The following is a 25,258-nucleotide window of genomic DNA, read 5'->3' on the forward strand; positions in this document are numbered from 1 at the left end:
ATGACTGTGATGACGATGATGATCATAATAATGATAATTATTATTATTACTATTATGTCGATTATGATCATGATCCAGATGACGATTGTGATGTTGATCATGATCATGAATATGATAATTGTGATGACGATGATGATCATGATAATGATGATGATGATGATTATTATTATTATGATGACGATGATGATCATGATCATGATGACGATGATGAAGATGATGATGATGATGATGTGGACAACACTCTCACCGTGATGTACCGCTCCCTCGTAATGAACCCGTCGGCGGCGGCGGAGACCGTCACCGCCTTGCCCCTGTAGGTGTCGGGCAGCGTGACGACGAAGCGGCCGTACGCGTCGCTGACGTTGGCGGAGGACCACTTGGAGCCGGCATGCGGGTACACCTTGACCCGCGCGTTGGGCAACGGGTTGCTGTCGTGGTCTAGGGCTAAACCTATATGAATAACAATTCATTACAATCTAGATAGCTAAAAAATATTGGTTGATGTCTCATCAGCGGCCTTATTATGTATCTCAGTGGACTATTCAAACAACGAGTCACTACATCGTTTTTCATCGTATTTTCGTTTTTGTGATTATCTAATATAGTTATTTCTACGAAATTACCTTGACTATGTCATTTTACATCAAGTGGCAAAGATGTTTTGTTTTAACAATCGTCTAACATGAACCATCATCTCCTTACCCTTATCCCACTTAAGTGGGGTCGGAAAAATATGTCAATCTTTTCCATTCGTCTCTATTACTCGTCAACTCATCATCCACTCCTTTTACACACATGTCCTCTTTCACACAATCCAACCATCTCTTCTTTGGTCTTCCTCTCCTCTTATGTCCTTCCACTTGCACATTCAACATTTTTCTAGTAATATGACTTTCCTCCCTACGCATTACATGTCCATACCAAGCTAACCTTCTACTCCTCAATTTTTCTGTCACTGGCGCCACCTTCAGAACAAAATAACGTAAACATCAGTTTTTCGTTAGAATAACGTTACTAGCTGCTACTACCACTACTAGACTAATGTTATTTTACGTAAGATAACAATTATTGTGTCATTTCACTTACATTACATTAAAAACACAATGTTAGATGTTTGCAAAAACGAAAATACGATGAAAAACGATGTAGTGACTGATTATTACTTGAATGGTACACCGAGTTACATAATAACCCTGCAGATGGACTGACGACATTAAACGTGTCGCTGGTAGCCGCTGGTTGCAGGCGGGTCAGAATCGTTGTATGGAAGTCCCTACTAAAGGCCTTTATCCTGCAATGGATGTCCATTTGCTGATATGACAATGCTCATAATTATGAAGCTAATTATAAAAATATCCTAGCTTTACGTACTTCTTAAAAAAGAGCAAGTGATTATTTTCAGCTGAGATTTAAAGTTCAAATGCCCTATCATAATTAAATTTTGAGTTAATTGTTATTTATCAGTTTGTGAAGAGGTAAGATGGCCGGCTGATGCCTCAATTTTTCAAGAAAACTAATAAATTCAAATTGTTGTTCATGAAATTAACTTATTTCCTACTACACAGTAGAAGCTGGACGTCTTTATTTTTACATATTTTCTCAATATGGTGTTTTACTGGGTTTTGCTGTAGACCAAGGCTGCTCATATTTTCTAGATCCTTCTATCCTACCTTCGACGTAGATGGTGTTGGGGTCCACCTGCACCCCCAGCTTGTCGAACTGTCCGTGGGGTATCTCGTCAGCGTTGACTCGTTGCAGCGTCACGTTCTTCTGTTTTATGACGTTCTCCACCACGCGCCACGTCAGCATCTGTGGTGTTTTTTTTTAATAAAGAATATTTGCCATATCTTTTTTATAAATGACCAATATTCCCATTCCCTTCCAATTAGGCGGTCTGTGTTAGAAGTGGGTTCAACAATAGACCAACGGGGCGGGGATCAAACCACCACCCCTCGGTGATGAGTCCGACCGCTCTTACCGTTGAGCTATTGAGGCTATAAACATAGCTTTGATGGTTGTCATGCTATAGCAAATTAAAAGACTGGGTCCCTCAGACTAATTACATAAAGACCTGCCTCGCTAGATGTTACTTTTTCGCATATGATCAATGATCTAATATAATAACTGTTTCTATAGAATCGATGATTCATAGTTGTAATCTTGTTCATTGGTTAAAGAACTCCGTAAACATATCTATTTGTGTATTTGAATGGTGTAAAAAACGGTCAACAACTTCTAGTTTTGTATAAGATACCTAATCTAAGTTCGTTTTACACACAAAACGTCAGAAAATTTTGTTTCTGAATTTGCGTACGAAACTAGTCCTTATGTAATTAGTAGAGTCTGATTTCACGCGCATCTTACAGAGGTGCGGGGTATTTATATTTATTTTATTCTGTGGCAAGTTAGCCTTAGACTTCGCCTGATGTTAAGCGATGATGCAGTCTAAGATAAAAGCGGGGTTACTTGGTAGAAGTTTATTCTATCAATATCACTGACGGTTCCTACGCGGCATCGTACCGGAACGGTAAATCGCTATGCGGTACAACTTTGACTTTTCAGAAGGGTGGTAACTGGTCACAGTTTATGTAATCATTACACTCATTCATTAACATGTCATTCAACAAAATAATACAGTTGTCTGCATTACATTGTTGCCTCCTCAGACCAATTATAGAAGGACCTGTATTGCACCCATAGTCACGAACAAAATTGTCTGTCATTTTCTGAGGTAAACGAGCATAGATTTGGTATATCTTAAACTAAATGAGAAGTTTTTGCCCGTTTTTTACACAATTCAATTACACAAAAAGGTATTTTTACGGAGCTCTTTAACCGAGGAACACAATTACAACTATTTAACATCGATACTATAGAGACAGTTTTTGTAATCGCAATAGATCGTTGATCATATACTTTGATAGAAAAGTAACGTCTAGCGAAGCAGGTCCTATACAATAATTGGTCTGAGGTTGCCTCTGATGTCATACTTTCGCACTCCTAGATGTACCGTGCAGAAAACGACTCAGTTAGGTTGTTTGTCTATCGCAAATGTTCTCTAATTCGTTGCTCGCGCATCGGACCACCTCGCTCGTTTCTCGAGTAGTTACCTGGTCGCGGTATCCGTGGCAGCGCACGATGACGCGGTAGTCGCCGGGCGGCAGCAGCGCGCGGTAGTGCGCCATGTTGGCGGACACGCGGTACTGCCGCGCCGAGCCCGCTATCGCCACCACCGCGCTGCGCATCGGACCGCCTTGCTCGTTCTTCACGAAGCCAACGACACCTAAGAAAAAGGATAAATATAAACGTTACAGGTCATAGCTGCACACACAAAAGCCTCTGCCTTAAAGCCTTAGACCTTCATGCGCGCGTTGTCGAAGTACTAGACATCAATACATCGGGTCCACAAGCATCGCGCGAATTGAAAATACGCGCGTAAATCGCGTGCACTACGCCAGACTCTCGACTCGCGCGTGATTCGCACGTATTGAGCGCGAGTCGAGATACTACGGACGCCTTGTTGCGTCCAGTTAACGCGCGAACTCTAGAACTCCATGTTTCGTACTGAATTCCTCCCCAAATGCTCGCGTGTTGGTCCACCTTGTGGACGCAACGGTCGCGCGTAATACGCGCGAGAGAACCGCGACGAATTCGCCCTTTCTGGACTGAGCCTTACAATTACAACCAAAGCTATATGGTTCGCAGACACCATAAAGTCAATTTAAAAAAAATACTAACCCGTCGACGCTTGCTCAATGATCTTCATGATCCCGCGTAGATTGTTCCTCCACACCGCAGCGATGTCACTCTCCAACGGCATTTTACAACAACTCAAGCCAAGCGATATCATCGGTACGTTGAATCTTTCGAACACCAAATCCAACAAGTTCTCATGTGCGATGTTGTTATATTCTCTACATTGATATTGGCTGCTCGGTGTCCTGTTGTCCTGGTACTTTTGAGCTATCTTTTCATATATATCTTTAGAAAAGTTCGGTATAGTCACGTCTTCTGTCCCGGAAGCTAGTTCCAGAACTAAATCGAACTTTTCAGACTCCAATAAGCCAATGAAAGCTTTTTCTCTTGTGTAGTTTGATAGAGGGTTCTGGTCTTTTTTGGTTAAATAACTGTACAGGCTGTCTCCGAATTCTTCTTCTAATACGTCTAACGTACATTTTTCAGAGTGATCATACTGAAATCAAATTTTTAACATTATTTTATTTGTAACCTTATGAAAAGCAAAATGAATAGTTTTTTTGTGGCCTACCTCGTTATTTTACAATAACCTAAAAAACAAATGACACTTAAATAGCCTACAAAGCCTCAGATTAATGAGGAAGGTTTAGGCAAATAATTTACTAAGATTTTGTGTAAATTTATTGTAATACTGCGATAATTGTTGGAAGTCAACCTCCTGGGAGCTTTCATAAAAGATGAATATAATAATTACAGATATGCCAAAAACGTGTAAAAGTAGAATAATGTTTCATTGATCTACAAAAAAATCTGCGAAGGCATATATCTATTTTTAAGGATAACCCACTAATTCACCCATTTCATCTGAATCGCTCTGGTAATGCGAAGTTCACCGGGTCAGCTAATGTATGTATAAAATCTTACTTGCTTCAGTACCTTTACAAAAAGCGGGACCACATTGTTTTGCAGCAGCAGTTTTGTTTATCATTTGCCATCACACGCTGGATTTTTGATGGTTCTCTGCTTACGGCTTCGGGAATGAGACGTGATATTATGTATTTAAAAAACCCCTCACTTGTTTCAGCATCTTCCCAAAAAGCGGATCCAGATTGGGTATGAAATGTAGGACAGCGTTCTGCAGCAGCCTCTTGTGCCGCGGCTCGCCGATGCTGTGCGCCGTGCTGACGTGGCGCGCGAAGTTGAGCAGCAGCTCCTGGCCCAGCGGCTGCGAGCCGTACAGGTTGCTGACCAGCGCTATGTGGAACTTCGTCTCTTCTGGTGCACCACTCTGTAATACATAAAGCTGTTACGTAACATCCTCAAATACAAATAGTGTTGTTATCAATTGTAAATTATAATATTGTATGATTTTTTTTAAAAGAGTTGAGTTTCTTGCCGGTCTCTTCTCAGCAGAACCAGCCTTCCGAACCGGTGGTAGAATATTTACAAATAGTCAACTGACGTATCAAAAGTGCTTGTAAACTGAGCCTACTTGAAACAAATGAATTTTGAATTTTGAATTTTTTGAATTTCAATTCTACATCTTAATAAGTACGTAAAAGGACTGACGACATCAAGCGAGTCGCAGGGATTCGCTGGATGCAGGCGGCTCAGTATCGTGATGTTTGGAAGTCCCTACAAAAGGCCTATGTCCTGCAGTGGACGTCCATCGGCTGATATGATGATGATGATAACTTCGTCAGTTCTTAACGAATTTTGATTTTTTTTTAATAGCAAGGCGTCCTATTACTGTGCCAGATGTCTCGTCAGTATTTCGAAGAAACTTACGTCATTAGTGATCTTCTGTCAGAAAAAATGGCGGTCTTCATAATTGAAGCTGAACCCATTTTTTTACATCAATATTTAATGCAAAAGTTTGTCTGTCTGTTACCTATTCATGGCTAATTCGCTGAACCGATTTAGATAATTTCGGTACAGTGATAAATGGGACCTTCGAGCAGACCATCTGTGTCAGGAATGTGTACGACAATAGTACATAACTTTTTACTCCAGAGTAATGGATACTCCATGGCTTGCGAAAAAAAGGAGAAAGATTAGCTTTCATTTTGAATAGAGTTGCGGGCTTCATCATCTCCTTACCCTTATCCCACTTAAATGGGGTCGGAAAAATATGTCAATCTTTTCCATTCGTCTCTATTACTCGTCAACTCAACATCCACTCCGTTAACACACATGTCCTCTTTCACACAATCCAACCATCTCTTCTTTGGCCTTCCTCTCCTCTTATGTCCTTCCACTTGCACATCCCTTATGCCTAAGTATAAAATCATTTAATTGAAAGGATATCTCACAAATAAAGCAAAAGCAAGCCTATTTGCACCAAAGAGGTCGTCAAAAATAGAAGGAAACAAGATATCTCACAAATAAAGCAAAAGCATTCCCAGTTGAACCAAAGAGTTCGTCAAAAATAGAAGGAAACAATGAAGATACTCACGTCCTCAGTGATTTTCAGTTCGTGCAGCGTGACGGTCTTCATGCTGTCGCCCGCGCGGAACTCCGCCACCTCTGGGAACTTGTTCTCCAGCTCGGCCAGCGCGGCGTACATGTCCAGCGGCGAGTGGTACTGCGTGTTCATTATGTTGTCTAGCACGCTGGCACACACACAACACTTTATACCAACGTCTAAAAGTTTCTTAGCCTAAGTTACACAAGGATACTGTAGTCTTAAAGTTTCTTAGCCTAAGTTACACAAGGATACCGTAGTCTAAAAGTTTCTTAGCCTAAGTTACACAAGGATACCGTAGTCTAAAAGTTTCTTAGCCTAAGTTACACAAGGATATCATAGTCCAAAAGTTTCTTAACCTAAGTTGCACAAGGTAACATAGACGAAAAGATCATCATGGTTACAAGGAGAGTTTCTCGAATACCAATACTGACTGTCGCTTGTATTCAAAACTTGTTGTCTAATTTATCTTTTACGAAATATTTCGGCGAGTGGTAGCGCGTTTTTATTATGTTGTCTAGCATGCTAGCACACACACACTATTTTATACCAACGTCTCAATGTGTCTTAGCCTAAGTTACACAAGGATACTGTAGTCTACAAGTTTCTTAACCTAAGTTAAGGCGGAATTATATTTTTCTGACGTGTCGTGTTGTGACGCATCAGAACAGAATCGGTATCATATATTTAGTATGGCAACGTTTTCACTTATTTGTTGTGACATGTTGTGATGGCTTCTGATGTGTCGCATACAAAATGTATGACACCGATTCTAATCTGATGCGTCACGACACGACACGTCAGACAAATATAATTCCAATTTAACACAAGGACACCGTAGTCTAAAAGTTTTTGAAGGTTAACTAAAACAAGGAGAGTTTCTCGAATACCAATACTGACTGTCGCTTGCATTCAAAACCTGTTGTCTAATTTAGCTTTTACGAAGTATTTCGGCGAGTGGAAGCGCGTTTTAATTATGTTGTCTAGCATATTAGCAACACACACACAATATTTTATACCATATTCTAAAAGTTTTCTAACCTAAGAAAAACTTTCAATTAAGCGGTATGTCTATGGACAGATGAAATATTGTCGCCGAAGTATTTTGCTGCGTTGTACATTGCAACTCGTTTTAATAACATTAGACATCAAAAATAATATATGACTATATTTTTAATTAAAATTAGATACTTGGGTAATTTGTGTCTTTGATAATGAATTTTAATAAGCATAATTAAATATTAGAACATACATACAAGGGATTATAATATTAGTATAGCAGACAGTTAGTGCAAAACAACACACAATAGCCGATATATAATATATATTTATTGATAACATAATTTATAAATAAATAAAAAATATATCTACTGTGATAAAGAGAATAATAAATATTATCATAAACACATTAATGAAAAGTATGTTTAGACGAATGGTGTAATTAACAAAAAATGATTTATTTTCAACATTCAACTTAGAAGAATCGATGGAATATTAACGATTTTACATTTGCAATATTCATATACATATCATTTAAATATAGTAAATAAGTAATTTAACATACATATTATAGCAAAAGTTTAGATTATAAAAGGTACACAGCACAAGATAAAGTAGCATTTATGACAAAGCCAGTAAGGTATATATTGTCGAGCAAGAATATTAAAGAGAAGTTGGTTGTATGAATGTGACAATGATGTTATAGAAATATCGACTCTCTGTGTATATGCGTAAGATTGATAGTCCTAAGTATACACCTATAGACAGTCATTGATGTTATAGAAATATCGTCTCACTGTGTATGTCCTAAGGTTGATAGTTCTGTTCACTGATCTAATGTGTGATGTTATAGTAAAGTTAACCCACTGTATTTGGTCGTAAGGTTCATAATCCTATTCACTTACCGGAAGTCGTAGGCCGAAGACCAGTGCTGCGGATCGTCGGGCATGAGCGTGAAGTTGACATTCACTGAGCCGTTCTCGGGAACTGTCACTTGCTCGGTTATACTCTCGTAACTAGAGGAATACAATTTATAGAAAATTAATATGATTTAATAGATATTCTATTTTAGGAAAACTGCCTCTTCTTTGTTGGCCCAGTGGTTGTGTGTGTGCTGGTATTGGTCAAAGCCCATGTGGCTCTCAGGAGTATTGAGTCAGGTTATAAATAACAGAAGTCTTTTTTTCTTGTACGAAACTTCCAGTACAGTTGATGTGCCCGGAGTTGGGAAGTTGATGCCCCTGGTGACTCAGAGAGCATGTGAAGCTTTCGGTCTCTGTCATTAGCATTAACATCTGATAGTGTTTGTTAAAGAGACCAGTCATAAATCATTCATTCTTATTGGAGTATCGTGGTGGATAATAATATGTCTTTATTTCAGGTTATAAACCCATTTAAAATTTACAAATCATCATCATCATCATCATCATAATATCAGCCGATGGACGTCCACTGCAGGACATAGGCCTTTTATAGGGACTTCCAAACATCACGATACTGAGCCACCTGCATCCAGCGAATCCCTGCGACTCGCTTGATGTCGTCAGTCCACCTGATGGGGGGTCGGGCAACACTGCGCTTAGTAGTGCGGGGTCGCTATTCCAGCACCTTGGGACCCCAACATTCATCGGCTCTTCGAACTATATGCCCAGTCTATTGCCACATCAGCTTCACAACTCGTTGAGCTATGTCGGTGACTTTGGTTCATCTGCGGATTTCCTATACATCAAGTATAGCTCGTTCCTTTGCCTTCATATAAGGTTTACAGTTGAAATATCATCCTAGTTCCTTAAAAAGTGTCACAATAAATAGTGAAGAATACAAAGTATCTCACTTGGGTTTGCTCGCGGTGATGTTGTAGGTGCCCGGCGTGAGCAGCCGCCAGTAGTCCCCGTCTGCGGCTGAGGCGACGCTGTGCCGGATGCCCGACACGCTGATGGTGGTGTTGGGCAACGGGTGCCCGATGTGACTGTGGACGAAACCGTGCACGCCCTTGTGGACCTGCAACAATTTTAACTTTACGGTAGTACTAAGCCAAGAGCACGATGCGTTGCGGCTGCGGCGCGGTGTCGCTGCGTCGTCTTACACAGAAATATCTGTGTCATGTCACACGATGCGGTCCGGCGCCGCACCGGACTTGCAACCATCGAGACGAGGCGGGGAGGGGTGAGTGCGTCTACGTCGGAGCGGCACCGCTAAGTTGTTTATGCGTCAAGGATTTGCAGACTGTCCAACGCTGCTACGGCGCCGCTGCAACCTATCAACGTTGCGGCGCCACTTCGCTCGTGTGCCCGCTGATACGGTGAAGTATTTGCGATGAGGCGCCGCAACGCATCGTGTGCGTTTTTGAATATTTTGGTTTTCATCGGACATCACTGCGAGTCGAACGAAGCTATCGTGACTATTTTGACGACAATGTCTGTCAGCATGTATGTTTGTGTTTTTTTAATTATTCCGAAGTCTTTCGTCGGATAAGTGCGAGTCGTAATTTCCTACGTAGACCTTGAAACCTGCGTCGAATGCTGCGAAACGTGTAAATATCGTAATTATCGTAACGGTTCATTTGTTTCAGAGGTGTCAAATTTAAAAAAATCAAAAAATCTTGTAATATTTACAACTGCTAACATTTCGAATGCTTTGTCCTCATCATTGAATTGAACCGAACTGAACCGAACTGAATAACTGCCGCCTAAGCCCATTTTAACTGATCTTCAGACGATTTTTATCTCTATCACGACGGATAGTCTCAATAGCGATACACGAGATGGTCTCAATAACGAAGTACGATTTGCCGTCTCAATTCATTCTGATGCTTTTTTATCGTTTTGTGAACGAATTTACATTGCCACTTTACAACAATATCAAAATAAAGTAAACTCTAGGACGCAAAAAAATTATGATTAATCAAACTTCTTATTGTTAGTGGAAACCTGAACTGTTTCCGTATTCCAAAAATTACTGTAAAGCCATCTCATTGCAGTATATATAACGTATGCTTATCCATTTCGTTGCCCATTTCACCCCCTAAAAACCATGGGATATTCGCAGCGCGTGGCATAAGATAATCCCACTTAGTCTGGTGCCTCCAGAAAAACAACCAACATCTAACCTTACCTATGTAAAATATGTACCAAGAAGTTTGTTATAACATAATACACAAGATGTAATATTTTTTTTGGGTTTGAGTAAGGAAATTTGGAGCGTTTTGGAATTTTTTTCGGATTTGTCGCTTGTCTATTGGGTCCTCTAACTAATTTTGATCCAAGGATTACGCTACTGCATAAAACGTAAAAATTGCAAGTTTTAGTTATAGAATACCTCTTCGATATACTGCAGCAATGCTTCTCTGTTGTCCTCCCAGTAGGTGGGCAGATCCTCAGCGGGAGGGAACTTGTAGCAGCCGAGCTCCAGCGTCAGCTCCATGTCGCTCGACTGCAGGTAGTTCCAGTCTTGCATGCCACCCGCTAGCACGTACCTGAGAATGGTCAAGAAACCGTTTTATTTTCTCTTTATAAGTCTTTTACTTGACCACAATCTCACCTAATGTTTGGGTGATGTGTTGCCTAAGATATAATCAGAACATAACGCTTCGAAAACTAGAAAAATGTATGGGAATAACAGACCTTGATCACGTGATCTATCGACAGCAAATGACATTTCCATACATTTTTCTAGTTTTCGAAGCGTTTGCGATCGTAGAAAGAGAATCGACGTGCCACTTGGCTACAGGGGCTGATTGTCTAGAACAATCAGTGGCGTGCACTTAAATAGATGCAAAAAATCACTGCCTACCCTAAGGACTCAATACAAACTTATGTTGGACCACAGAATACATACTTGGACAAGGAATTTTCCAATTTTTACTTATAGTACAAACCCTAGGTAATAACTTTATGCACGCCACGGAGAACAATCAATCCTTTGATAATATTTCTTTTTCACGTAACCCAAACTTTTATCCTTTGATTTTTTTATTGATCCCTTGCGGTTTTATTCGCGTAGTACCCATTACAGTTTAAGTTATATTACAGTAAGAATACGGTATTTAAATATAGCAAAATAAATAAATCATTATATAATCATGATGAACTTCCGCAAAGTAACGCCTGCTTCTATCCAATACTTACCATTTAGCCCCATTGGTGATGCCTTCGGGGAATCTGTCGTCGGATCTGTCGGAGTCCTTACACGGGCGGCCGAGGTGCATTTTGTGATGGGCCTGTGCAATAATGATTATGTTTGTTGTTTGAAGATCAGTAATGCACGAACACATCGTTATCGAGGTTGGTGTCATCCCAAGCTCTTCAAACCATATATACAGGGTGCTCGAGAGTATTTTCCATAACTCTAAGGTATTCTTTAACAAAAATTATTTTAAAATGTTAATGGAACATGACTGTTTTCAAAAATGAATAGCTTCGGAGTAAATAATATTTCTTCTGTAAATAGATCTTAAAATGTGTCCCATATACGTATCCTTATATTGACGTATTTATATTTTAAAATGCAACGTTGTCACCTTGTTACCTAAAGGCATGTGTTACATGGATAGCTGGTATTATTTGAATTACTTTGTATGAAAATATATTTTTTTTTTGTTTTTGTAGTTAAAAAAATATTAAGTGGTCTCGTTAATACCTTGAAGTTATGGGAAATTCTCCTAAGCAACCTGTATAAAAAGGAGATGAATGCAAAATGCACCAACACATGGCTTTCAGGGTACTTTTTTAACCGACTTTCAAAAAGGAGGAGGTTCTAAGTTCGGCTGTATGTATGTATTTTTTATTCTTAATTTGTATTTCAAGTTGTAACACTAACAATAATTACGTTAATTAATATAATAAACAATAATATTAGCAATAAAAAGCATTTTTTTCCATCTTATTTCTTTAGTTTCTAAGATTTATTCTATAGGTTAACGAATGCATAAATGTCATTTTATGTTGTCTATAATCTACATTTTAAGTTCCAAGATAAATAATTTACATACGTATAAAAACCAATGCCACTTTTCGTTGTAATTTTAGAACTCAAGAAAGGGCTCACCTATCTAAACCTAATGTTTAGGCTTTGTTCAGACTAGTAGATGGCTTATGTAAAGTATGCACAAAATCGGTTGTCATTTATCACATTATTTGTAACAAATGAATTCAGAAGTAGGGTAGGGGTAGATTAGGGGTAGGGTAGGGTAGGGTAGGGTAGGGTAGTGATAGGGTAAGGGTAGGGTAGGGATAGGGTAGGGTAGGGTAGGGGTAGGGTGGGGGTAGGGTGGGGGTAGGGTAGGAGTAGGGAAGAAGTGCACATTAGTCAAAGCGAAGCTTGACCGGGTCCGCTAGTGTTATAATAATATACAATGTATGTTATAATCATATACAAGGTCTTTAGTCAGACTTACGTCAGAGTAGACATGTGCCAGGTGCACGAACACGTCGTTGTCAGGGGCGAGGTTCTCGACCCCGTTGCTCATGTCGGGGTTGTTGTCGTAGGGGTAGTTGGCGACCAGTGCTCCCCCGTGCAAGTTGGCCGACAGCACGAACGGGATGGACCGGGACCAGTTCATCACTGCGAGGGTCTCGGGCTCTGGTACTCTGTTGTCCTGGAATAATAATATATTATTGATATTATGATTTTTAAATTAAATAGCCATTATTCTAATGCCTTACAATTTTGCCTTAAAGTCTAAAACCGGATTTACATTTGTTTGACGTTTTGTGTTGTGACGCATCAGACCAGAATTGTATGAATACCGATTCTGTTCTGATGCGTCACGACACGACACGTCAGATAAATGTAAATCTGCCATAACGTTAATGAAAAATAATTTGACTATATTCAAGTCGCTCAGCCTAATTACTTATGGACTAGTATCTCACCCAAATTCACCTAAAAAATGTCTGTAATTTTTTAAGGAAAACGAGCTTAAATTAGGTATATATCATATAACAAACTAGAAGTTGTTGACCGTTTTGACGTGACAACGTCTTCACATCTCACAATGAGAGCGAGTGAGAGGCACGCGTCCCTTCCACTCGGGCATGGTTAGCCCGCCTAAGAGCGAGAGAGACAGACATAAAAGTGAAAGGCACGCGTCCCTTTCACTCGAGCACAGTTAGCCCGCCTAAGAGCGAGAGAGAGAGAGAGAGTGAGAGAGATAGGCATACACACCTTTTCAAATTATGAATATTCACATTAAAATTATTTTACCACTCAAAGTCGTTGTCACGTAAAACTTTCGCCCGTATACCGACTTTACAGGCAACCAATTTTTTTTACACCATTCAACTACACAAAAAGGTATTTTTACGGAGATCTTTCACCGAACAACTATGAGATATCGATTCTATAGACAATTTTTATAATCGCATTAGATCATTGATCATATACTTGGTCAGAAAAGTAACGTCTATCGAGGCAGGTCTATATGTAATTAATCTGAGACAAGTCGCCTGTATGGTGTAGACCTCCTCCAAATCTTTCTATAACTATATAATTCTGGCTGTACGCATCCAGACCGTGCCGCTCATTTCTGAGAAGACGTCTATTCATCTACTTTACTGACGTCCTCTTATCTTTTTTTGCCCCCTATGCACCCATTATATTACTTTTTTGTCCATCTTTCGTTCTATAATCTACAAATGTCCTTTTGATATGTATGGGTCTAATCATTTCGACAACTTAGTAATTAGAAATTTTGTATTGCTTGTAAATATTTTGTTGCCGCAGAATTGTTTCCTCGTGAAGGTTTTCGCCAACGGCTTGCGGTATGAACATGACACTTCCAATAGTCGTTCTAATAGCACAATTGAAATAAAATATGTATCTACAGGTATCTTAATAAAAAAAGCACAAACAATCATTAATGAAATCATACCTTCGTCGGCCCATATTGGTCGGGGAAATTTCTGTTGAGATCGACGCTGTGTGCGTTTGATCTGCCTTTGGCACTGTCGTAGTCGCCTGTTGAAGCATAATTTTTGATAAAATGTTGATTTATAAAGAGTGACGGCCTCTGTGGCGCAGTGGTATGCGCGGTGGATTTACAAGACGAGGGTCCTGGGTTCGATCCCTGGGTTCTTAATTGGTCCAGGTCTGGCTGGCGGGAGGCTTCGGCCGTGGCTAGGTACCACCCTAACGCCAAAGACGTACCGCCAAGCGATTTAACGTTCCGGTACTATGCCGTGTAGTCAAGGGCTAACTTGTAAAGAATAATAATAAAAATTTTAATAAAAAAAATACAACCGACTTCAAAACCTAAAAACGTACCCACTAAACTAAAAAGCGAAAAATAACATCATAATATGTTCTACCTGCTGATCAGTATGAAGGCGGTGCTAAGCCGGTGATGTATTAATTCAAGCCATGTGAGCATATCTTTATTTTGCAGACAATGTTGTTTCATGTGGTCCTGTCAGAAATGGCTTAAATTAAGACAACACCGGCTAAGCACCGACTTCATACTGATCAGCAGGTAGAACATATTATGATGTTATTTTTCGCTTTTTAGTTTAGTGGGTACGTTTTTAGGTTTTGAAGTCGGTTGTATTTTTTTTATTAAAATTTTTATTATTTTTCAATTTTTAGTGTAAAATTTCATCTCAAACGAATACATCAGACTCCTAATGACAGTCACAACCCATCTTGGTACAAAATTCTCAGCAATACAAATTAATCAAGCCCAAGCACAAGGTAGCTACCGTAAACCGTCAAGGGGTTCCCTTCATTGACCTTGGTCTTCATCATCAGACCCCTAATAACAGACACAACTCATCTAGGTAGAAAGTTCTCTGCAATACGAATTAATCAAGGCCAAACACAAGGTAGTTACTGTTAACTGTTAAGGAGTTCCCTTAATTGTCCTTGGTCTTCATCACCAAACCCCTAAATGACAGTCACAACCTATCTATGTGGAAAGTTCTCATTAAGACAAATTAATCAAGCCCAAACACAAGGTAACTGCTGTAAATCGCCAAGGAGTTCCCTCGTCTGTTTTATGACTCCATCATCAGATCGATTTTAAACCTTCATAATTTTGTATTTCTTAAAGGCACTAAATGGAAAAGTTCACGAACACACTAGACACCGATATAATTTTCGAAAGTTCCCCTCAATTTCTCCAGGATTCCATCATCAGATCATGTCATGATGGCAATGGGACCAAATGGGGACTATACCGTTTCAAACAAAAAAAGAATTTTTGAAATCGGTCCAGGCGTCTTTGAGTAATCGGTGTACATACATAAAAAAAAAAAAAAAAAAAAAAAAAAAAAAAAAAAAAAAAAAAAAAAATACCGACCGAATTGAGAACCTCCTCCTTTTTGAAGTCGGTTAAAAAGAAGTGATCCTTTCTCCAGTGAAAGTTTACACAAAGCCTTAAATCAATGGGAACATTAAACAGCTCTATAAAAATTTTGGCCGCTGAAGCATTTTAATAATTGATAAATCATAAGCCCACTAGCGGACCATGCCTCCGTCCTTATAGAGGAAGAAATAAAATTTAAAAGCTTAGCGGTAAAGGGAACTCATCACCGAGATGTCGTGGTTTGATCGCCACCCGATAAACTATCATCGTACTCACTTCTAATACAGTATTTTCCGACTTGTTGGAGGGGTCTGTATTGGTCTTATTTAAAGGATACGGCAAATATTCTTTAAAAAAAATCTTTTCGAGACGTTCGAAAGAAATAATAACTTATACCTGGCACCTTAACGCGTTACGTTACGGAGCCATTGGTTTTGGTTTACCCTCCCTAAAGTTATCACTTTAAAAATTATAATAATGTTCCTATGTTCCTATAGCGAAAGTATTATAATAATAGGATTAAATTTACTCACCCATTCTCGCGTTTTCATATCCATCAGGATTCATACTGGGCATTAGATGTACTCTGGTGTGGTTGAGGATCTTCTGGACGCGTGAATCTCCTTTCTTGTACTCCTGGCAGAGGTATTTGGCTAGAAGCAGTAGCAACTCCCTTCCCACTACCTCGTTACCGTGCATGTTTGCCACATATTTAAATTCCGGTTTACCTGTCAAAAAATTTCACTTTTATTTTGAGGATGTCTAGGAGGTTTAGTTTCAGGATATTTTGTGCACTGCTACAAAATTCTTCCAAGGACAATTTTTTTTTTTATAACATTTCGTCTGATTAAAGTGGAGGTGTTTATTTTGTTTGCTTTCGGTTGGCTAGTTACCATTCTACTGCCCTACCTATTGAAGTGTATAAAGAGCTAAGCTATAGCTTCACGGACAGAGGTATATAAGGGCAGGCACAACACCATAGAGGTCATAGATTCGATCCTAGCTAGACTATTGTCGTAGCACTACCCACAGTCTTTCCGACTAATTGAATAGGAAAGGGAATATAGGTTATATTTTTAAAAACCGTACTCTATTTCGATATGCATTCCAATATGACGCCACGACGAAATCATTCAAGACTTCATAGACTCTACCCATTTCAAATTATCTATACAATCGTCTGCCGTCACTTAACATTATAAGACCACTTAACATAACAAACCGCTAACTAACCAATGAATAAACTAATATCTTAGAGAAGTAAAGTTTGTAGTATTGTAGGGGGTAATCTCTGGATCTACTAAACCGATTTTGAAATTACTTTTACTACAAAAAAACCACGTTATTTGTGAGTTTCATAAGCTACTCGTATATTTATCCCCCGTATTCTCACAGGGGTTTATTTTGACCATGGGAACCACTGGGAATTTATTCCCCGTGATCCCTGCAGGGATTACCGAGAGGGACCATTACGTCTTGAAGGGACCACGGGGAATAAACCCTCAGTATTATCAACCCATATTCGGCTCACTGCTGAGCTCGAGTCACCACTCAGAATGAGAGGGGTTATGCCTTAGTCCACCACGCTGGCCCAATGCGGATTGACGGACTTCACACACGCAGTAAATTAAGAAAAAAAATCTGGTATGTAGGTTTCCTCACGATGTTATTCCTTCACCGTTTGAGACACGTGATATTTAATTTCTTAAAATGCACACAACTGAAAAGTTGGAGGTGCATGCCCCGGGCTGGATTCGAACCCACACCCTCCGGAATCGGAGGCAGAGCTCATATCCACTGGGCTATCACAGCTCTCAGAAAGAATAAACCCTCACAGGAACGAAAATTACGCAGCTAAAACCGCAGAACGTCGACTAGTAATAAATAAAATGAACACACAAACTCACCCGGTATGTGTTTCCCAGGATTCTGAGTAATTTCCAAAACATATAACTCCCGACCCTCGACAGATTTGCCGATGCTGGTCAACCTGGTGATATCAGGGTACGCAGCTGCCAGATCTTGGAGGAACTTCTCCATCTTCACATAGTTATGGTGGCTGAAGTCCTCTGCGGAGAGACCGTCGATTGGGTGACGAGCGACCCTACGTACTGCTGATTTGCCCCCGATTGGTAAACCTAGATGGCACGATTTGTTGAAGAATGGCTCTCCTTTATTGGGAAAAAACTATTTAAATTTCTACCATTTTGGTAGTTTGGTAGTTTATTTTATCTGGAATATATTTTAGGTTCATATTTTAGGGACTTTTCAATTTGAAAACAAAACTGTATTTTTGGTAATGAATAGAAAATTATGGTATCACAGTTACTTTAAAAATGGAACTAACCAATGGGAATTTGTAACCAGAAATAAAGACGAAATTGAATAAAATTAAATTTAAAAATCTACTACAAAATTTCAAATGCAAATTTTTGTCAAAATAAATAAATATTAGATTCAATGCTATTATAAGTTGAAAGTAATAACAAAAAAGTTGTTAATAGTTTTGTTACAAAAAATATATTAGTTCACAAAATTAAAAAAAAATCTACAAATAGCTAAGACTAATTTGTTATATAAGGTGGTGGTAGTTATACTAAACTGATTGAATTTGTAGTGATTGAGGAAATGTTAGGAAAGTTTATTATTTACAGAAACGGGAGAAATAAATAAAAGGGCAAATCAACAGTGCATAATATGAAGAAACACCAACACCGAAAATATCAACAGAATAAAAACCGTGAAAAATGGAATCTGAACTGAAGCGTGTGAAAAAGAAAAAAAATATTAAGTAAAAAGAGAATTAACTTTTTTAAGATAAAAAAAAACACAAAAAAAGATCTTGCTATAGAATATACAGGGTGTCCCGTAATTAATGGATAAAACGCAAACGGCAGATACACCACCTAATCATCCACAACTAATTTGAATAGTTTTTAAAAAAATCTCAAGGGTGACCAAGTTATATTTTTGTTTCGGATTTTTAAAATTTTTATATCTTAAATTAGCGTTTTTAAATCTGTACAGTTTTCTGTACTATTCGCGTTTTATTTATTAATTACGGGACATCCTGTATATTACAGGACACATAATGTATTCCATGTACACTAGGTGGCTGACCAACAAAACAATTTTACTTTTCTACTTTTTGTCCTTTGTCTTAAAAATAATTGTTAGCAGTCTCTGCTATTAACATCAAACACTGCTAACTTCATGATGAGAATTAAAAAAAAACATAATGCCTCGTTAGTATCTGAGAAGGCTAACGAATATAAGAACCATCTTATGTACAATATCTGAATATATGAATAGTAAAATTGCAAGGTTAACTATACACTTAAGTTAGTGTCGCCGCACACGGGCCACACGCGACAGCCATAAACGCCGCCACAAAAAGCAAGAAGGGGCCACAAAAGTAGCTGAAGCGCGCGACAGTCACTTGTGGCTAGTGGTCGACACTTGTGGTCTGTGGCTGCTACTTTTTTTACCCATGCATGCAGTATCATAATGGACTCGAACGAAGAAGATTAAATTGCACTGCTTTCGATAAGAAAACGTGGTCGTAAAAGACAAATCCGTAGTTATTGAATACATGCAATTTTAACAGAGTGATGCTGAATCGCGCGGGTGGCGTGTGTCGGCGTTTAGTGGCCGGTGCGGGCCACAAGAAGCGTGTGGCGGCCACCGGCGTCAACCGTGTGCGGCGAGTCCATATAAAATGTATGAAACTACAGGAAATACGCCGGTAGCGGCGTTTTGTGGTTGTGGCCCGTGGCCTGTGTGCGGAAGCTCTTACAGGGTCCTCTATGTATAACTACCATTACCACCACCAAAACAAACGTATACCCTAATGCAAGTATCATTTGATTTCATTCAAAAGGTATAGAACAAAACAAACAAACAAAAAAAATTAAAACTAGCGAAAAATTTTGAAACAGAATTTATTTCAATATTTCATAATAAATTATTTAAATTCTTTATCTACTATGAAAATTTATCTATACATCAATAATTAACTCTCGATAATACTTTCTAAAGTGACTAAACAATTTTAATTTTCCAAAAATCAAAATTTTTTTAATATTATAAGCTTATTAAATTCTCATTTTAATATATTACTATATGGCAGTGTGAATTATGCTTAATTTAATGTTAAGTAGTGACTTGACTTCATTATCCAACTTTTAAACTTTAAACTTAAACTGTAAAATCACAATTTTATTGCTTTGATACTTAATTTATAAAATCAATATACAATTAAATATTAATTAAAGCGAGGCTTAACGTAATGCGTTCACGGTTGCGTTGAATATTGCGTTTTAAATATACCAATTTAAAAGCTTCAATATCTTCACGGTATTGAAAAAAAAATTAGTATGATTAAGAAAAATTTTTATAACGTAATTAATGTAAATGTTTGCTTTATAATTTTTCGTTTTAGCCAGTCTTGTATCATATCCTATATGACCTTAATTTAATTTTTCATCAATGTTCATGATAATGTTATAATTTTATTTATAGCTAGCGGCCGACGCCCGTGTGAAATTCCGATTTTCACAAATCCCGTTGACTACGGTTTATTTGGGATTTTTTGATTTTCATTTGATCAACCCATAATCGGCTCACTGCTGAGCTCGAGTCTCCTCTCAGAATGAGAGGGGTTAGGCCCACAATAGTCCACCACGCTAACCCAATGAGGATTGGCAGACTTCACATACACAGAGAATTACGAAAATTCTTTGGTATGCAGGTTTCCTCACGATGTTTTTCCTTCACAGTTAGAAACACGTGATATTTAATTTCTTAAAATGCACACAACTGAAAAGTTGGAGGTGCATATGCCCCGGACCGGATTCGAACTCACACCCTCCGGAATAGGAGGCAGAGGTCGTATCCACTGGGCTATCACTGGGATTTTTATTTTAGTCAAATCAGTTCAGATTTTGCGGCGCGAAGAGTAACAAACATTCACACAACATTCGCCATTACAATATTAGACAATGAAAATTAAATATACATGTATGTCTAATGCTATTGGTATTTTCTTTCAAATTCAAATAAATAAGGTTTAAGTAATATCAAAACGCAAAATTTAACGCTACCAAATTGCACCAATTTGATAGTGTGTTCGAAGCACTGCAGAACTATTTATGAATACTGATTTTTAAATTTCATTAAAACCGAGTAATCTAATATTATCCTACTACTTAACACCTGTTAGCGTTAATTAAATAAAAGTTTTAGAACATGTATACAAAAGCTTTATTCTTTCGTCTGATATTTTTATTTTTGTATAGAAGTAATTAATGGTATAGTTTAATAGACTAGATATTCCCACGTGATTGACTCAAGATTAATTTTTTTTATTTTCAAAAAATAAGAATAAATAATAACCATCAATATTTTATATCAATAATAAAAACGAATGAAGAAAGCTAATGTCACACTAATTTTTAAGTTCTTTTTTAAAAGTATTTTGTTAATTTATATAAAAGATTTTGAGAAGTCGGTCTGTTTTTTATTAGTACTAGTATAGTAATGTAAAGATCAATGAAAATGCCCCTAAGCATAGCACATTTACAGCTTTATATTGTTCCTTATTTCTAATATATACAAACTGTATCAAAACAAGTCATATTTGGCGTATTGATTAATTGACAATGTCTAGCGATGAACAACATTAAATATATTTATTATTATATATTAGTGTGCCAAAGATTGATTATTATTATTATTCTTTTCATCACAATAACCTATAATAATTACTCTTTGACATCAGAAGTGGGATCAGTTTGAATTTTTTTAAAAATGAACCTTACACCCATGTGTATAAGAGTCAATCGAGACTTAGAACATTCCAATACCACAGCAGTCCTTATGAAATAAGTTTCGATATTGTTAAATGAAAATGGACCTTACACCACAGTGTTAGAGTGAATATTACTTCGCCCGCAATATTAGTACAAGGACAAACTGCAGTAACAGCCAGCAGTGCGTTTTGGCGACAGCGGCGTTGCCATGGTGACGCTGGTACTTACCATCGGTCAGCGTGCGAGGGTGCCGGTGAAGAGTAAAGTTCACTATGGTCGGTACCTCAGAGGTTACCGTTATGGCCACCGGCGGAGGCGTTGAATACCTAAAAGAGCACATTATAAAATATTTAAAATAATTGAAGCTAGCTGACGCCCCGCGGTTTCACTCGCGTAGTTCCGTTCCCGTGGGATAAATAACATAGACTATGATCATCATGGATAACGTAGATAATAATGTTGGTATAAATTTGTAATCGGATTGGTAGTTTCAGAGCTTATTTAAACAAACAAACAATCAAATCTTTACTCTTTATAATAGTAGTTAGACTATCGAACCGAACTGCTTCGTGTGGATATCAGAACACATATACACACACGCTTATACTATGACTCATAGATAATAAATATTAAATATAAAGTTTATATTTATAAGTTTGTTGATTTTATGCAAGGTGCTCCTGGATAGGGGTCTTTACTCACGTCGTCATGATAGAGTACTCCAAATTATACGTGAAGCTATAAGCCTGTCAGTAGCTAGAGCTCAAAAAGGATTGACTACAAATAAAAGACAACTTCGTCAAAGCAGGTTCAATAACAAAATCATCTAGTAAGCCTTACTCAATCCTAGGTTCTGCACCTGATTGGACTTTATTAATGGATACGTATGAGAAACATTATAAAATCCCAGCGGATGTCGCTATTTCGAGATCTAGACCAGACATTTTCCTTTTGTCCAAACAAACAAAGCCAATAGTACTTGTAGAGCTTACTGTGCCGTGGTAGACTAACATTCCGAAGGACCACAGTTTAAAAGTGAATTAATATTATGACCTAACAAATGAACTAAAAATGGCTATGTAGTTAGTCTATACGCCGTAGAAGTAGATGCGAGAGGATTACCAGCAAAATCTCTCTATAACTTGCTTAAAGACCTTGGCCTCTCTAGAAGTGCAGCTAGTTCTATATTAGAACGAGTATCCAAAGCTGCTCCAATAGGATCTTACCAAATTTGGATAGGTAGGGAGAACAACACGAGCAGAGAAGGGGAGTGTTGATCGATCTTCAAGGAATTCCTTAACCCTACATCCAGTAGTCACAAGTCCTGGACTTTGTTTGGTGTTTTTCTCTCTACCACACGATGGACCCGGCACCCGCACGGTGAATCCATGGAATGCTAAGATATTCGTCTCTTAATCATTAAGTGTGTCCACTAGTAAATAACACATCAAAAAAATGATAAGACAACTTACCCAGCCGCCACTGCAGTGACGTTGTACTGTCCCGGTAGAAGCATCCTCCAGTAAGCGCCGTGCTCCGTTGTCCTCACCGAATGGTTAATGCCGTCGATTGTGATTTGGGCATTCTGGAAATGAACAACGTAGATTAAATCCATTTATCATTTATGTCAATATTTTCTCACTGTTATAAGATTTAACTCTATGCATGATTTAATAAAACAACCGAAATCAAGTTGTCACGCAAAAATTCTTAAAAAAGTAGAAAAAAAGCTTTCTTGAGTTTGTAAACAAGAAATAGTAAAGTTATTGTTAGCGACACCGCAAAAGTATGTCCGATCGGTCCGTGAGCTCACCCTGGGGTCATGCCCGAAAATCAGCACTACAGCTCTCAACAGTAGTATCGAGCTGAGGCAGCGCCCATTCAGCTGAATTTCTTTATTATATTATTATACTAAGTACAGACAGAGGAACTTTGTAATTTAAGTAGGTATCTTTAAGTAATTTGTAAATGCTCTGTTCTCTGTAAAAAAAAAAACAAATTAAAAAAATCAAGAAGAAATTACAAACTAATACTAGTTTGTAATTTCTTCTTGATTTTTTTAATTTGTTTTTTTTTAGCTGAATAAAGGATTTTATTATTATTATTAAAGTGTACAAATTCAAAAGTTCATTCAAAAGTGAACCAAAGTAGCTCAGCGAGTCCCAAAGTTAAAGTAGCAATGGGCACATGGTTCGAAGAGCCGATGGACGTTGGGGTACCAAATTGCTTGAATGGCGACCCTGCACCGGAAAGCGCAGCGTTGGTCAACCCCTTAATAGATGGACTGAGGTCTTCAAGCGGGTTGCAGGGAGCCGCTGGATTCTGGCGGCCATAGACTTGTTTGGAAGTCTATCTAAAAAGTCTATGTCCTGCAGTGCTCCATCATCATTATCAGCCGATGGACCTCCATCGGCTGATAATGATGATGAATAACTCAAAATCAAAATTCATTTATTTCAAGTAGGCTCAATTTACAAGCACTTTTGACACGTCAGTTGACTATTTGTAAAGATTCTACCACCGGTTCGGAAGGCAGGTTCTGCTGAGAAGATACCGGCAAGAAACTCAACAGTTGCTCTTTTGAAATACAGTACTATAATTTACAATTGATAACAATTACAATATCTTATAGTTTTACTTCCTGTGTGAAGGTGGAAGCTGATCCAATGGCCTCCAAGCACCTTTATCGTTAAGGAACTCATCAATAGTGTAGTAACCTCGACTAAGTAAATGTTTTTTAACACATTGCTTAAAGTTGTGCAAGTCCATCAGTCTTGGGGATCTTGTTATAGAAGAGTACACCCAAACCTACAAAAGATTTTTTAACTCTTTGGAGACGATACGCAGAAATAACTAATTTATGCCCGTGTCTAGTAAGACGTGGGTTTAAATCTACTTTTCGTTTGTACAAATTAATATTTTGTCTTACATAGACTATACTGCTAAATATATACTGACAGGCTACTGTTAATATGCCTATTTCTTTAAACTTTTGACGAAGGGACTCGCGTGATTTTAGTTGATATATTGCTCGAATTGCTCTTTTTTGAAGTACACTTACCTTAATAGGCACTCCAGCTTCATCCACCACGAACCCTCGACAACCGATGTGTATCTGCTCAATGAAGGCCAGCAAGGGATCCTTATTGTCGCGCCAGAACTTGGGCAGCTTGTCCGCGGTAGGATACTTGCAGCACGACAACTCGAATGTCACCTCGAAACAGTTCGAGTGGAGGTAGTTGAAGTCTTGCATGCCACCTAGAATTGTTCAGCAGATTTTATTATTTATTGAAAGAGTATTAAATCTAGGACGCTGCAGTGTGTGAAAACATTTAACACAATAAATAAAAATACATATGTATGTCTTAACGTTCTTAATGTTCTTAAATGAGGCAAAGGGGAATTTCCATTGGCCCATACAACGTCGGCCCAGGGAACCCAGGTACTCCCATAAAAAGTATATGGAGATGATAATATAATGTATAACTATGGATCTGGTTAAATAATTGGCTTCGTAAAAGTATGTTTCTTGAAAAAAAAAAAATTTATTACTCTTCTAGGGCAAAATGTTCGCTGGTGTACCAAAGCGGCAAAGTAACATTTGAAACTGTATTTTTTTTCTTACCAACAAGTTTAACGAAAACTAACACACAAACCAATCATAGGTCTTCAAAAAAAAAATCGTAAAACACAGGCTGTATGGTCAACAATCTCTGCTTGTCCCCTTTATAGACAAACTAAAGATGAATTGAAAATGTTATTGAGATTTTTTTAGATATAAGTAAATTGGCGGATGGTTGGGGTAGGCTTGAGCCGGGGATGGACATTCCCTTTTGTAACACCCCTAGATTTCTAAATGACACGTTATTTAGATATTATTGATATGAAGAAAAAATTTAAAAAATTTTAAAAATAAAATTTAAGATTGGTTTTACTTCAGTACTCCCCTAGAAAGGCTGGGCTGGGGGTACAGGACAAGTTTTCAGCCTG

At 38.2% G+C, this 25,258-nt stretch overlaps 1 protein-coding gene across 3 annotated transcripts in view; it reads right to left on the reverse strand.

The window, feature by feature from the left end:
• Window positions 1-25,258, reverse strand: part of LOC112045921 (carboxypeptidase D) — a 37,069-nt gene that overhangs the window by 6,287 nt on the left and 5,524 nt on the right. For 2 of the 3 annotated variants that reach the window (XM_052883129.1, XM_024082307.2), the window contains exons 4-20: window positions 24,330-24,526; window positions 22,741-22,853; window positions 21,497-21,594; window positions 17,366-17,596; window positions 15,992-16,186; window positions 14,031-14,116; window positions 12,555-12,755; window positions 11,287-11,378; window positions 10,478-10,634; window positions 8,994-9,160; window positions 8,065-8,175; window positions 6,152-6,308; window positions 4,772-4,984; window positions 3,739-4,192; window positions 3,111-3,283; window positions 1,671-1,809; window positions 248-450 (exon numbers count right to left, since the gene is read on the reverse strand). In XM_052883129.1, coding sequence (XP_052739089.1) covers window positions 248-450; window positions 1,671-1,809; window positions 3,111-3,283; window positions 3,739-4,192; window positions 4,772-4,984; window positions 6,152-6,308; window positions 8,065-8,175; window positions 8,994-9,160; window positions 10,478-10,634; window positions 11,287-11,378; window positions 12,555-12,755; window positions 14,031-14,116; window positions 15,992-16,186; window positions 17,366-17,596; window positions 21,497-21,594; window positions 22,741-22,853; window positions 24,330-24,526 — 2,987 coding nt within the window. The remainder of the gene's footprint in view (window positions 1-247; window positions 451-1,670; window positions 1,810-3,110; window positions 3,284-3,738; window positions 4,193-4,771; window positions 4,985-6,151; window positions 6,309-8,064; window positions 8,176-8,993; window positions 9,161-10,477; window positions 10,635-11,286; window positions 11,379-12,554; window positions 12,756-14,030; window positions 14,117-15,991; window positions 16,187-17,365; window positions 17,597-21,496; window positions 21,595-22,740; window positions 22,854-24,329; window positions 24,527-25,258) is intronic. The other variant, XM_052883130.1, reaches the window with a different exon arrangement.

The sequence above is a fragment of the Bicyclus anynana genome, chromosome 8 (assembly GCF_947172395.1).
Source record: "Bicyclus anynana chromosome 8, ilBicAnyn1.1, whole genome shotgun sequence".
Classification (NCBI taxonomy): domain Eukaryota; kingdom Metazoa; phylum Arthropoda; class Insecta; order Lepidoptera; family Nymphalidae; genus Bicyclus; species Bicyclus anynana.